The following is a 15,009-nucleotide window of genomic DNA, read 5'->3' on the forward strand; positions in this document are numbered from 1 at the left end:
TGATGAATTGGTGCTATTTTTCATAACACTGTTCCTGAAAGCCAGGTGCCAAAATATCACAAGCCCAAATGTAACAGACTTTTAAGGAGAGACCTGTTTATGAAATAAAAAATTAAGATCACCAAAATATATGAATGCCCAAAATGTTAATAGTTCAGTCTTTGTCTTGGCTAATTTTTTTTAGGCTGGTAATGGAATTGGTGCTGACCCAAACAATATCTTGGATATGAACACAGAGTATAGGGGGCTGGCTTGGAGGTAAGTCATTAATAAAGGAAGTGAAGAAATATATTTTGTTTCTAATGAAAATGTTTTTTTTCCGAATTGTCAAAAACTGGAAAAAATATTCATTTGTCGGATTTGGCATTTCTTTTGAAAATTTGCTTTTTGTCATAAATGCAATTTTTGTTTTTTAAAAAAATTCAGCAATACATTTTCTACCAACTCCAGTCACTAGCTTTTTGACTTCTATACACAGAGGGTTTCACACACTGGATTGATTTATATTAACAGGTAGGTAAATCGATATCTCTCACCAAAGCCAGTGAAAAATCACCAGGGCAAACAAATCACAGCTGCTGTCGTTCGAGAGGGCTGCTCAAGGTTTGCTCTTTCTAAGCTTCTGTTTACAAAGAAAAGAAAAGGTTCTGTATAAAAACCACTTATTTGCTGCTGCTGTTTGGTTGGAGATCTTCCTTCCACTCCTCACCACCCTCATAGAGATAAAGGGCCAGATTTCCTGGTATAACTCAGCTGTGCTCAGTGCAAGACCAGAGAAGAGGCCAAGGAAGCTTTGTACTGTGCTGGCCCTCTATTACAAGTTAGAGCAGCCAAGTGCCCCCAGCCACAAGGAGTCATTCTGGCAGCTGAGAACCACCGGGGCGTAAGAATGTTCCAGCCATTCTTCTCCATGGACACACTTCTGCTATGTAGAGATGAATAAGAGCCACTATAGCAGCTATCTGTCACTCAAGGAGTCCTCAACGCAGGTAGAATCCATAGGGGGCTGGTTGAATTGGCTTTGGTGTTGCTTTGTGCTGCTGGAATTGAGATTGATCCTTCAACCATGTAAGATTGTAACTCTTGCTACCATGAATAGTCCCATTGTCCTGTAGTGTTTGCGGGATCAGGCTTCTCGGTAGAACAACTCAATGAAAAACAGTCCAGATATAAATATTATATACATATACCAAACTCTTTCCTTTCCTGTGTCCCTATAGACTCCTTAGATTATTACACCCAAATGAATGTTAACAGTCACGTTAACTTTTCACTATTTAAATTGTCTTTCACTCAGCAGCTTGGACAGAGATACTAGTCTGGCCAATTTCACATTAACATGTTCTTGTGTACCAGCCCAAAAATCCATAGCTCAGGTTATAAACACTGCAGGGGATGTTTAAATCCCTTTGACTTCTGCAGACCTGGGATGTTTAAATCCACCTGCAGTTTCTCCCCCCCTAAAAAAGTGACTTAATTCCAACCACCCTCCAAGCAGCCAGGTGCTCCTGCATTCCCAAAACTAATGACCTGACATCACATTCTAAGCTGCAAAACCCACACATGAACCCTTCTGACAGCATCAGTGCTACCAAAAATCTCATTAAAGCCCTTAAACAAGCACTTAGACCCTGATCCCTCCACCCAGTTGTGAAACACCTCTAGTTTCCAAGTGTCATGGATCCTTCATATCCTCGAGGCAAGGACAGGAAATCTGTCTTAGGTACTTGTCATCTATCGCCTTATTGTCTGAGCAGCGCTAAAAGATTAGTGACTTAGTCTTTGCTTCTCTTTCCAATTGCAGTATTGGAGGGGATGCTTCTTTAAAGAATGTAACAACCCTGCCTAGTAAGTAGAAGCTTTGCTGTTGTCAAGATTCAAGGGAGAGAATGGACTGATTGGTACACCATGACTATAATGTGGACAGCAACTTACCTTGAACTTCTCTTAACCTTTTAAAATCTATGTTGGGGTAATTCACAAGACTGGACATTCATGGAAATGGCCCATATTTTCATTGATCCCCTAGGCTGCCTCATCAGTGAAGCTGCGAGGAGGCTGCAAAAAAGCCTCAGTGAATATTAATTTGAATTTTTAAATAAGTTTGCCGTGACTGTTTTTGTGCCCTGTTTGTGTTAGCTTTCTGCAAATGCTCTAACAAGTCCCTTTCCAGACAGGGATGTTTGCCAAGACCAGATATTTTAAGTCAAAGGTGGGCAAACTACGGCTCACGGGCCACATCTGGCCCACGGGACCGTTCTACCCGGCCCCTGAGCTCCTGGCCCGGGAGGCTAGCCCCGTCCCGTCCCCTGCAGCCTCACCTCACTGCGCCACCAGCGCAATGCTCTGGGCAGCAGGGCTGCGAGCTCCTGGGACAGTGCAGCTGCAGAGCCTGGCCTGACCTAGTGCTCTGTGCTGTGTGGCGTGGCCGCTTGTCCTGGTGCAGCCGCACCGCCAGCCACCGGTGCTCCCAGCAGCACGGTAAAGGGGCAGGGAGCGGGGGAGGAGGGTTGGATAGAGGACAGGGGAGTTCGGGGGGGTGGCCAGGGGCCAGGGTGGATGGGGTGTGGGCAGTCAGAGGACGGGGAACAAGGGGGTTGAATGGGGGCAGGGTTTCAGGGGGTGGTCAGGGAGAAGGGGTGGTTGCATGGGGCAGAGGTCCCGGGGGGGCAGTCAGGAATAAGAGAAGGGTTTGGATGGGATGGCAGGGGGCAGTCAGGGGTCAGGGTTCCAGGGGTGGTCAGGGGACAGGGAGAAGGGGTGGTTGGATGGGGCAGGGGCCCCGGGTGGGCAGTCAGGAAGGAAAGGGGGGTTGGATGAGGTGGTGGGGGGAAGTGAGGGGCGGGGGGAAGTTAGGGGTTAGGGGTCTGTGGGATGTCAGGGAGAAGGGGTAGTTGGATGGGGCAGGAGTCCCAGGGAGGCAGTCAGAAAGGAGGGGGGGGTTGGATGGGGCAGAAGGGGGCAGTCAGAGGACAGAGAGCGGGGGGGGTGGATGGGACAGGGGTCCCGGGGGGGGGCAGTTAGGAATGAGAGAAGGGTTTGGATGGGATGGCAGGGGGCAGTCAGGGGTCAGGATTCCAGGGGTGGTCAGGGGACAGGGAGAAGGGGTGGTTGGATGGGGCAGGGGCCCCGGGTGGGCAGTCAGGAAGGAAAGGGGGGTTGGATGAGGTGGTGGGGGGAAGTTAGGGGCAGGGGGAAGTTAGGGGTTAGGGGTCTGTGGGATGTCAGGGAGAAGAGGTAGTTGGATGGGGCAGGGGTCCCAGGGAGGCAGTCAGAAAGGAGGGGTGGGGGGTTGGATGGGGCAGCAGGGGGCAGTCAGAGGACAGAGAGCGGGGGGGGTGGATGGGACAGGGGTCCCGGGGGGGCCATCAGGGAACGGGGGGGGTTGGATGGGATAGGAGTCCCAAGGGTCCATCAAGGGTGAGAAATAGGGGGGCTCGGATAGGGGTCATGGGCCAGGCCATGCCTGGCTGTTTGGGGAGATACAGCCTCCCCTAACTGGCCCTCCATACAATTTCTGAAACCAGATGTGGCCCTCAGGCCAAAAAGTTTGCCCATCCCTGTTTTGAGTGAATATTGCTGAATATTTGTGTGTCTGCACTGCTGGGAATTAAGGAACCTTCCTGTCCATCAACTTCACAACTATTTTCAAAACTCAGATTGGTGGTTTGGCACCCGCTACATCTGGCTGTGAAGTTTCAGCACATTTTTTGAATAACACTTTATATTAAGGTTTCATTTATAAAGGGCTAATCCATGTTATAAACATATTACAGACCTTTGTAGTAAGTGTATAATAGATGGTTAAAAGCATATCAGTAGAAGGAGTTCTAGAAAGTTATAAACCATGGTTATAAACCATCTGTTGATTTATGTCACACTAAAATTGATTAAAACTTTTATTAATCCCTTTAAAATTATATATTTAAAATGAAGCCATTTATTAATCCTTTATAAACAGTTTTTAAATGGAACCCTTAATATAATTGTGGCTTTCTTTGTTTCGACTAGCAACACATTCTTTGCCCCCACCGACGCAAGGGTGTTTGGGGTGGGGGGTTATTTTTTTTTTATTTGTGAGCAACAGTATTAGGATAATGAACAGAGAGGGGCGTGAATAATTCACTGCCTTGCATGTAAGCATTTAATACACAGGTCTGCGATCAGAGTGGGATGTTGCATAGCTGTAAAGATATGCACAATAGAACTTCCAGCTAAGAGAAGCTTCTCACAGCTCCTTCCAGATCAGCCAGGCCAAGGGCCCTTCTGGCTCCCTGACAGAATGGCTGCCTGCTGACCAGGGGGCTTCTCATTCAAGCTTTAACCATGGTAATGTGCAGGATGGTCACATACAATGGGCCTGTACATACTCTGTCCACGTCTCCTCCCCGCCCCCCATGATTGCACTTGATGTCAGTGGGATTGCACCAGGTCTGAGTCAGGAGGCAACTTGATCCAGTGCTGTCTGACAATCTACACTAAGTGGTTAAGCCTCTGGCATCACTTGACTGACACAGCAGTGCCCAATATTCTGCTTCCCCTGGGTGAGCACAGCAAGGTAAGTGGAGAACAAGCAGCAGCCTTCCCCTAACACAAACCAAGAATCTAGGGGGGCATGGTATATGCTAGTCTTCTCCCCTGTGTGATGAGCAAGTGGGATCACTTCCTTCTCATTATCCTCTTCCTCCTTCAGATATCCTTCGGGAGTTCAACCGTAACCTCACGGGTTACTCGACTGGTACAGGGGGAGCAAGTGAGCCGAATGCCTTTCTCAATCAGGCAGTTCCTGGAGCAGTGGCTGAGTAAGCTGATTTTCCCCCCTTTGGGATGCTGGGATGTGGCTACTTCATATAACTTCCTTTGATGTGTCTCATGTGCTGTTATAACTTGCGCTTAATAGCAAGCAAAACCAGTCTAGTGGGTACTTCAAGTTGGTGCCTGGCTCATGCTCTAGAGCTTCAGCTGTATTGAACATAAACTGAATGGCTCACTTGATTTTCATAAGCTAGCCATGTGATATAATGAAGCATGTGCCAGGACCCCTTGGATCACAACAATGGTAAGCACACCTGTGGAAATACCTTGTCCCAAAGGAGAACTTTATTGTACGATGAAAGAAGCAGTTCAGCTGGGAATACAGATTGGAGGGAAGAGTGGGTTAGTGCATTAGCCTTTGACTTCACTCACTAGCAAAACTGAGTGTGGTGACCTTACTTTAGTCCACAGGAGGCGTTGCACAGTTCAGCACGTTGTCCATAAAAGCAAGTGAGGGCAGCAGCCCACCCTGGGACACACCTTTGCTGGAAAAGCCATTACAGGAACTGATTTGTTGTCTAGTCTTCATACGTGCCCTAGGAGCAAGAAAGTGCAGAAATTGTTTGGTCTCTTATAAGCTAAACGTTGGGGCATGAAGGGCTTTTAAGAAATGGTCTGCGTGTGGTAGAAAGTGAAAGTGTGTTGAATTTGCAATGAGCAGTTGCGGGACAGACTGCATGAAATCTTCCATGATTAAGGCCTCAAACATTTGGAAGGGTCGGGAGGAGTGGTTGAGAGAGACAGCAAAAAAACAAAGCAAGCAATCAGGCTGCTAGAATCTTATGAAGAGATGAGGACAAGTGACAGCCAGGCATAGGCTTTAGGCCAGTTTTAGACCTGGTGTAAGTCTCTGCAGTTCCTTTGATTTCAATGTGGTAGCAGCCTCATGCAGTTTGAATATGTCCTGGGAGAAGCAGCCTCATGGAAGGCAACTGCATACTTAATCCCCGGTGTTATCCTTTCTAGGAAGAGAATCCAAGTTCTCATCTTAGAAGTCTCAGCTTCTGATGTGGAGATGATGGGGCAGGATGGGAGGCTTAATTCTGTATTTAAATAATTAAGCAGCTGGCTGCTGAGTTGGGCACAGCCACCGACCGTTTGGGCAGGATTTCTGGTTGATTGTGCTTGTATTTGACATTAGTGATTGGTTGTGCTAAAAAGACTCTTGTTTCAATCTTTCTCTCTCATTTTTTTTTTTAAACATCCTCCATTTTCCCAGCAGCTCCACTTGGCAGCTGAATCTGGAAGCCAAGAGAGCTCCTGCATTTGCTCTCCCTAAGTGATGACTGTAAAGGTTTTATCAGTGATCAAGATCTTGTTTTATTGTTTCATGAGTGATTTCTCCTGCAGGTTGCAAGAATGATTTCTGACTCACCCTAATATTCACTGACAAAATGGGAGTCATTGGCTAGATGCTATGAAATATCTCCCTCTGTCTCCTCCCCTGGAAAAGGAGGTATTTTCATTTTATAATGAATTCATTTTTATTTCCAAATGAAGTGACTCCCTGTGTGAACAGGAAACTCCTGGAGGGTTTAGGGATCTAATATCCTGGGCTGATCTTACAGCATAAAAATCAGATAGCAGATGTCTCTATCTTATTTGGTATAAAAGGCACGTCAGGTTGACTGATTACCATAGGGGATTGGAAACAGGATAACAGAGTCTTTCAGTTCTAGGTCACCAGTATGAATACAGCTCAGGTTAGCAGCAATCATGTCTTTTCCATCAGGTGTCTGTCTGGTAGCCCATCTGAATTGAGCTGATATGTGTCAGTCTAGTCCCTAGGGGATAGTTGTCCACATGATGACAAAGGCCATCAGTACAGCTCGCGCTAATTAGACCCTCGTGGGCAGTCTCAACTGGGATGCCAAGAGAGCCAGAGGCATGGAATCTGAACTACCTTCTCTCTGGATTTTCAGTCCCTACAGTTCATGGCTGGGACCAAACTGTCGAAGCCTGCACTGCCAGTGAAGTAACTGTGGGGTGGATGAATAAAGAACTTCATTTTCCAGGGCGCTCAAGCCAGAACCTTTCAGGGAATATACTCTGGACCCTTAGATAAGTGAAAAACTCTTTGCAACTGATGTTAATGATCATCTCTAGCTTCCTGTAAAATTCATGATGGCAGCAAATCTGAGTCAGTTACAGACACTGCTTCATTTGGAAGTTGAATTTGCAGCTAAGTATCCGATCCAAATTCGGATCTGGTACAAGAGGGTACAACTTAATAGTCACTGAAGATGAGATGATCATGATGGTCCCTTCTGACCTTAAAGTCTATGAAGACAGTTGAGCTGCATCCTCTTACACCAGGTGTGAGTTAAGTCCATAGTGTAAAATCAGATACAAAGGTGGAGAAACTTAAAAGGTACTCAGAGTAGCAGCCGTGTTAGTCTGTATTCGCAAAAAGAAAAGGAGTACTTGTGGCACCTTAGAGACTAACAAATTTGTTAGTCTCTAAGGTGCCACAAGTACTCCTTTTCTTTTTAAAAGGTACTAAGTACTTTCCAGGTACTTATACTGCAAAATTCAAACTCTTGTACAAATCTCGAGAAACAAGTGAATTCTTGAACACTTGCTGGTTCACCGGTGTGAGGAGGTGAACTTCTCTTTCCACCTGCCACACCAGAGGACCTGGATTGGGCAGAGACAGGAAGTGGAGCTGCTCAGCTTTCCCAGCAATATTTTAACTTTTATAAATGTTCAGCAGGGGATGAAGAAAACATCACTCACAGACTCTTTCTGGTTCTCCCACTGCCCAGCTGCGCCACGCCCACCAGTCCTTGCCCTGTCCCACCATCTCCTCATGTGGAAGGCCTATGACAGTGAAGGAAAGCAGCACATGAATTTGTTTTCTGTATAAACAGACACTATGGTAATGTCCCTGAACTCTCAGACGCACCCGTGTTAGAGTTCATTTCTATTTATAGCTTTATCGAAGGAGATAAGTTTATCTCCATGTAGTTCGCTGATATCACGGCATTGGACATAAAGAGGAAAGAATAGTTTCTCCTGGTTCAAATATGTGGCTCTATATTTGTAATTCTTTTAAGGGCTCATTTTTTGAGCCAAACAGATCACTCTTCTTGTCATCCAGAGGTAAAAAGATGGGCTGTAAATGAAAACTAAGGCCAAGAGTTTCAAAATTGAATTATTTGGTGTGCCTCAGTTTTTGTGCTGAGCCATCTGCTGATATCAAGTGCAGTGGTGGGCACTCATCAGTTCTGAAAATCAGGCTCAAAGTTTTCTCAGGCTGAGTGGCTAAAAATCAGTGGCTGCTTCTGAAAAGGCTGGTTTTAATGAACTTGTTGGATATGTGTAAGCTTGGAAGGAATAGATTTTTATCAGTAAATGCCAGTACACACTGATTTCACCGCACAAGCACAAACCAATGAAAAAATTTCTATCGATAATTGAAATTTCAGTTAGATAAAGTAAAAAAAATGTTGCTTGATAACTTATTAGTGTTTGATTTAAGGATATTTACTTTGTACATTTTGATGTGATGGTGACAGTTTGTGTTTTAAATTTATAAAGCTTTAATTTTTAATCATCATCTACTGTCTTTAATTATTGTCTGGCCCCCTATTGCCTGATTTTTGTCCCCCCATAATCTCCTGCAGCCATGAAAATTTAAATAGATAAATATAAAAAATTGCTTAAAGCCCATAATTTTGCACAACCGTGAAAATTTAAATGGATAAAAATAGAAAAAATGCTTAAAAATAAAAGTTGATATTGTCTGTTGAAATTATAAAAAAAATAAAAATTGAATTCTGCCAAGCCTAGATATGTGGGAAGGGAGATACCTTCTTAGGTCCTGATCAGGCAAAAGCAATTAAGCATGTGCTTGACTGTAAGCTGTAAGCACATACTTAAGTCCATCCCTATTCAGCCACAACACTTAAACATGTCTCTTATGTTAAGTATCAGAGGGGTAGTCGTGTTAGTCTGGATCTGTAAAAGCGGCAAAGAGTCCTGTGGCACCTTATAGACTAACAGACGTATTGGAGCATAAGCTTTCATGAGTGAATACCCACTTCGTCGGATGCATCCGACGAAGTGGGTATTCACCCACGAAAGCTTATGCTCCAATACGTCTGTTAGTCTATAAGGTGCCACAGGACTCTTTGCCACTCTTTTATGTTAAGTGTACGCTTAAGTGCTTTGCTGAATTGAAGCCTTAGAGGACATCTCAAATTTTACTTGAAAAATGAAACTAAAAAGTGGTCCTGACTCCTGACTACTTGTGGTTGATTGATGGGACTACGGTAAGCGCACACTATGGAACGTTTAGTCTGCAATAGCAGTGTCCACATGTTCAGAAAGTGCATGGCAAGCTAGTGCACTGCAGATTTACACCATGGCTAGCCATGCACTAACTTGCTGTGTAGACAAATCCTTAGTGAGAGCTATGTGTCAGATTGGGGGAAGAGGGGAAATACCTTTTGCTCCTCTGATATATGCTGTACAGCAAAGGAAAACACTAAACTGAGAGGAGAGGTAGATACACTGGAGGGAAGGAACAGGATACAGAGGGACCTAGAAAAATTAGAGGATTGGGCCAAAAGAAATCTGATGAGGTTCAACAAGGACAAGTGCAGAGTCCTGCACTTAGGACGGAAGAATCCCATGCACCGCTACAGACTAGGAACCGAATGGCTAGGCAGTAGTTCTGCAGAAAAGGACATAGGGGTTACAGTGGACGAGAAGCTGGATATGAGTCAACAGTGTGCCATTGTTGCCAAGAACGCCAGTGGCATTTTGGGCTGTATAAGTAGGGGCATTGCCAGCAGATCGAGGGACGTGATTGTTCCCCTCTATTCGACATTGGTGAGGCCTCATCTGGAGTACTGTGTCCAGTTTTGGGCCCCACACTACAAGAAGGATGTGGAAAAATTGGAAAACGTCCAGTGAAGGGCAACAAAAATGATTAGGGGACTGGAACACATGACTTATGAGGAGAGGTTGAGGGAACTGGGATTTTTTAGTCTGCAGAAGAGAAGAATGAGGGGGGATTTGATAGCTGCTTTCAACTACCTGAAAGGGGGTTCCAAAGAGGATGGATCTAGACTGTTCTCAGTGGTAGCAGATGACAGAACAAGGAGTAAAGGTCTCAAGTTGCAGTGGGGGAGGTTTAGATTGGATATTAGGAAAAATTAGGAAAAAAAAAATCTTTTTCACTAGAAGGGTGGTGAAACACTGGAATGCGTTACCTAGGGAGGTGGTGGAATCTCCTTCCTTAGAAGTTTTTAAGGTCAGGCTTGACAAAGCCCTGGCTGGAATGATTTAGTTGGGGATTGGTCCTGCTTTGAGCAGGAGGTTGGACTAGATGATCTCCTGAGGTCCCTTCCAACCCTGATATTCTATGATTCTATGAAAACAAAGTTCCAATTACCATGTAAATCATATGCATGTCAGGTTCATTAGTATCAGCAGATGTATGTCATGAAATGATGTACAGTAGTGAAGTATTTCTAGCAAGGGCCCAGAGGGAGGTGCAGCTCATTCCAAAACCATGGAGCTGCCTGCAAGGCCAAAGCTTTCCATTCAGATTCTGTGCATATTAGAGGATCAACGTAATGATAGAGCAGCTAAATGAGGTCCAGCAATTTAGTGTAGGTAACCTAGAATCCACAGCAAAGCTTTTTATAGATCTAGCAAGGCTATTACAAGGCTGTCTTGTTAGCCTCCTCCTGAGTGTCCTGGATACTTGCTTCAGTTTTCATCAGGGCTGAAAAACCTTTGGAAACATTATTTTGCACATAATAGAGTGTGAAGTGCTGACTATGAGCTGTGATCCTGGGAACGTCCGAGGTTTGTTTCAATAGTTATTGTGCACATTTCCTTAGAATCAATGTAGGTTTGGAAATATTCAGTGCACACAAATGTTAATGCAGGAGATTTTTCAGAGCTTTGGGTTTGGTGCTCCCTTGCAGTTTTAGTCGATAAGAAATAAGCTGATCTAAACAATTCTAATGATGCTGTCAGCTGACTAGGGGTTTGCTGCATCTGGCATCCAAAAAGCTGTAGGGGGTTTTTTCTCAGCTACTCTCTAGGGAGTCAAACAAGGTAAAGGAAGGATGGTCTTGAGGTTAAAACACTGGACAGAACTGAGATCTGGATTCAGTTCCTTTCTGACACAAACTTCCCATGTGAACCTGGACAAGTCATTTAGTCTCTGTGTCTCAGTTCCCCATCTATAAAATGGAGAGAATGCTACCTCACAAGAATAGTGTGAGGATACATTGACTCATGATTTTGAGGTGCCCCGGGGCCATATCGATATCTAGATAAATATTCTTCTGATGGATGCTGGTCTCCCCTAAGACTTACTAATTGTCCTTCTCCACAGGCAATTACCTGACCAAGTAAGAGCCCTGGTGAGACTAATGAAAAGTGATCCGGTGAGTTGATTGGAACGCAGCATGTTTAATCTCACAGCATGAAAAGGAACAGATATTGCTTCATGGAAAAGATCTGCCTCCAAAGATACCCAGTGTGCACATCAGTTGGGAACATAATGAACTTACACTTTTTTTTTTTTTATGCAGAGAATTGATTTCAACACTGACTGGAAGATCATCACTGTGTTAATTGGAGCCAATGATCTGTGCAACTACTGCAAAGACCCTGTAAGTAGCAGGATTGAGGAGCTGGCATGGCAGCAAGGCTGACTGGTGTTGATGTAAAAACACCAGTGTAAGGAGAGCCAGTCTCTGCGTCCCATGAAATCCAAGGTTGCAGGTAGGGGAAAGGAAGTCCCTGAGTTCTGAGGGTCACCCAATATGCCAGACAAAGCTGAATTTTGTGGCGTACTGTGGGGTCTGTGTGGAGTGATAGATACTCTGCTGGCAGTGCCTAGTTTTAAACAGAGTTAGCAGCAGCAGACTAAGATTGTTGTGGTCTCTGCTTGCTTGCTGTGGGGTAGGAACCAGCCATTATGTGGAAGTGAGAGAGAGAGAGAGAGAGAAGAGCCTGCCTTTCTTGACCAAGTCTGGGGCATGAGGTGAGGGAGGGAGGGAGGGTGGGATTCTTTCCTCTCGGCTTTGGTGGTTTACAGGGGCTGGAAAATCCCCACAGCTAACCAGGGAAGAATTGTCCTGGTTCAGCACTGTGTTAGGTCACCACAAGTAGTCCAACACCACCCACCTCACCTCCCCGCACAAGTCTTGGCACAGGGTGGTGTTGGAGGCAGGACGGAGCATGTTGGAAGTCTCTGTAATGGTCAGTGCTACAGAGATTTTATGCTGCTTCAGACTGTGGCTGCCAGCAGGAGAGCGTGGGACCTCTCATGCCCCTCACCCCCAGTTCTAAACCTGGCTCTGAATCTAGGGTGTTGTCTCTTTTGTACACAATCCTTTTCACTACCACTAGCACATTGAGGTCCTCTGCCCCCTAGGGTGCAACAGAGTGGAGGGACCCTTGTGGCTAAACAGGCCTAGTCAAGCTCCTGTGCTGCTGCCAGATGTTTATGGCTGGTGTGTCCTTGCCTGCTAATGATGTCAATGGATAGCAGTAGAATGACACACACCGAAAGCATTTGTGCCTCTGTTTTTATCATATTTTGGCTGACCCCATTCGAACACACTTACCACTTGGTTCTTTACATCAACCAGAGATGAGGGGCCCATTGGACATTGACTCAGTCTGCTACAGCTCAACAGGGAGCTCTAGAAAAGCCAAGGTTGTACTCAGCCTATTTACATTTGAGGGTGGAGTAATGGTATAATTGAGCCACTTGGTTTCTGGAAGAGAGCAAGAACATTCCACTGACCACAGCCTAGCATGGCGGAAGTAAGGGGATGGGAATGAATGCCCAGTGCAATATCTTTTTGTTGTCTCAAGCCATTTGTGAGTTCTCATTGGCAGTAACTCCTGCTTCTCCTCTTTTTCTGTGAGGATTACTATTCAGCTGTAAATTTCACCAGCCGCATTCAAGAAGCCCTCGATATTCTGCATGCAGAAGTAAGTGGTTTTAGTAACTCATTGGTCAGCATTGCTTGTTCCTCCCCCAGTTCTAGTAGCTGTGGGGTAGCCAAGGGGTGGCCCCTTGAACCAAATGTATCCCAATGAGTTCCATAATGCAGCCTAAACTGCCTTCATCTCTAATGCTGAGAGATGACCTGACAAATAAGACACCAACATACAACCGGGGCAGGAGGAGGGAGGGTTCAGTCAAGTGAGGTGGAGAGGAAAGATCAACAATTGGAAAGGATTGGTTGAGTAGTTAACCAGGGCAGGAAGGGGGAGCTGCTCTTGTGCTCTGCGCTTTAAAATAAAGTCATTGCAATTTGCATGACCAGCTCCTGCCAAGCAAAGCTCTGACTTTCCTTTCAGGTTCCCAGGGCTCTGGTCAATCTGGTTGAAGTAATGGACCTCCTCCCCTGGAGGCAGATGTTTCTGGATAACCAAGTACAGTGCCCCACACATCTCACTGGGTAAGGCAGCTTTCACCTACTCTGGCATCCGCAGTGACTCTCGGTGGGAGAAAAGACAAAATTTGGTTCCCTGCTGCCTTATGTAGGAAACCTGGGAGTCCTAGGGAGTCCTATCCTCTTGAACCCTAGCTGTAGACAGAGGAACCCTATCCATTAATACCCTAACCATCGCTAAGGGAGCTCTACCCATTATTATTCCAACCCTTGCCCAAGGAGCCCTACCCGCTGTCACCCTAACCCTTGTCCAGGGAGGCATATCTATTATTACCCAAACTCTCCCCAGGGCAGCCCTACAGGTTTCTATCTACATTTGAGGGTTCCTGTAGGGCTGCCCTGGGGAGAGTTTGGGTAATAATAGATATGCCTCCCTGGCCAAGGGTTAGGGTGACAGAGGGTAGGGCTCCTTGGGCAAGGGTTGGAATAATAATGGGTAGAGCTCCCTTAGCGATGGTTAGGGTATTAATGGGTAAGGTTCACATGTCTACAGCTAGGGTTCAAGAGGATAGGACTCCCTGTGCTAATGTTAAGGTTCCAGAAGGTAAGGCTCCCAGGTCTAGGGTTAGCATTCCATAAAGGAGGGTGAGGGCTAGGGTAATAATTGGAAGAGCTTTTCAGGCTAGGATTAGGGTTCCAGATGGCAGCACTCCCCAGTTTAGGGTTAGGATTATAGAGAGTAAGGCTCTTCTTGTGAGAGTTAGACTTGGGGCTGGTAGGGCTCTCCCAGCGAGGGTCAGGGTTGGGGCTGGAAGGGTTCCCTGAATTTGATATGGGTTTTGGCATTAGGGTTCTTTGTCTGGTGGTGTCATTGGAGTCTGTTGGGCTCCCTGGGGTAAGCCTAGAGTTATAGAGGATTGGACTCCGCTGGCTATGGTTATGGGATATGAAGAGCTAGCACACATACATCTACCCAACTTGGAATTGCATGTCCCAGGTACAGGGTAGACATACCCTTAGGTGCCCAAAGATAATGGGACTTAGGGTGACATAAATGCAGTGCATATCACCTTGATATGCTTAGCAGCAGCCAAACTGATATGTGAGCTGCATCACTCATGTAGGGCAAAGGGGCAGGTAAAACTGTGGCTTGAGATTGTGCAAGATGGCAAAGGCCATCTGGCACTCTTATAGAAAGGGTAGTATATAGACATCCAGCACAGCTCCCAGGTGGTGTGGATGCTGAATGGCAATGGGTAAGTGTTTCTTGAATCTACACTCTGCTCTAACGCTGTATGTTTCTGTCACTTCTGTAACCTCTTCTGCAGAGTTCTGTGTAGTTGTGTTTTCCCGGTGACAGAAGGGTCACAAGAGCTAGTGATGGTGATGGAAGCTACTAGATCCTACCAGGTACATCTGCCAGGATGAGTGCAGTTGCTTTGCCTACAACTGAGGCAGGGCAGAGGGTTTGCCAGCAATCTGTTTGCCAGCAATCTGTTGCAATTTTTAACAACTTGTACAAAAAGTGCCCATCTACTACTCTGGGTACCTTTGTTATTATTTCAAATATCAGTGTGGCAAAATCAGCAGGAGAACTCTATCCCTAACACAAACCTATAAGTGGGACTTTCCTCACCCAACCTCCATCCCTCACAAACAATCACTCCCATCATGCTCAAACCTCTTCAGCCACTAGGGCAAAAAGATAGGTTTTGCCATGTGCCCTGAAGGTCTCTGATCCCTGATTGTGTCAGCCCAAGGGTTGAAGTGCAGCTACATGCCCTACACACCACTTAAGGGTGACAAAGTGGTTGGT

At 45.8% G+C, this 15,009-nt stretch overlaps 1 protein-coding gene across 1 annotated transcript in view; it reads left to right on the top strand.

The window, feature by feature from the left end:
- The window catches only part of PLB1 (phospholipase B1), a 117,479-nt gene that overhangs the window by 67,025 nt on the left and 35,445 nt on the right, over positions 1–15,009 (top strand). The window contains exons 32-39 of the mRNA XM_043511486.1: positions 185–258; positions 1,805–1,848; positions 4,694–4,802; positions 11,174–11,225; positions 11,373–11,453; positions 12,721–12,786; positions 13,159–13,259; positions 14,522–14,603. Coding sequence (XP_043367421.1) covers positions 185–258; positions 1,805–1,848; positions 4,694–4,802; positions 11,174–11,225; positions 11,373–11,453; positions 12,721–12,786; positions 13,159–13,259; positions 14,522–14,603 — 609 coding nt within the window. The remainder of the gene's footprint in view (positions 1–184; positions 259–1,804; positions 1,849–4,693; positions 4,803–11,173; positions 11,226–11,372; positions 11,454–12,720; positions 12,787–13,158; positions 13,260–14,521; positions 14,604–15,009) is intronic.

The sequence above is a fragment of the Dermochelys coriacea genome, chromosome 3 (genome assembly GCF_009764565.3).
Source record: "Dermochelys coriacea isolate rDerCor1 chromosome 3, rDerCor1.pri.v4, whole genome shotgun sequence".
In the NCBI taxonomy this organism is placed as follows: Eukaryota; Metazoa; Chordata; order Testudines; family Dermochelyidae; genus Dermochelys; species Dermochelys coriacea.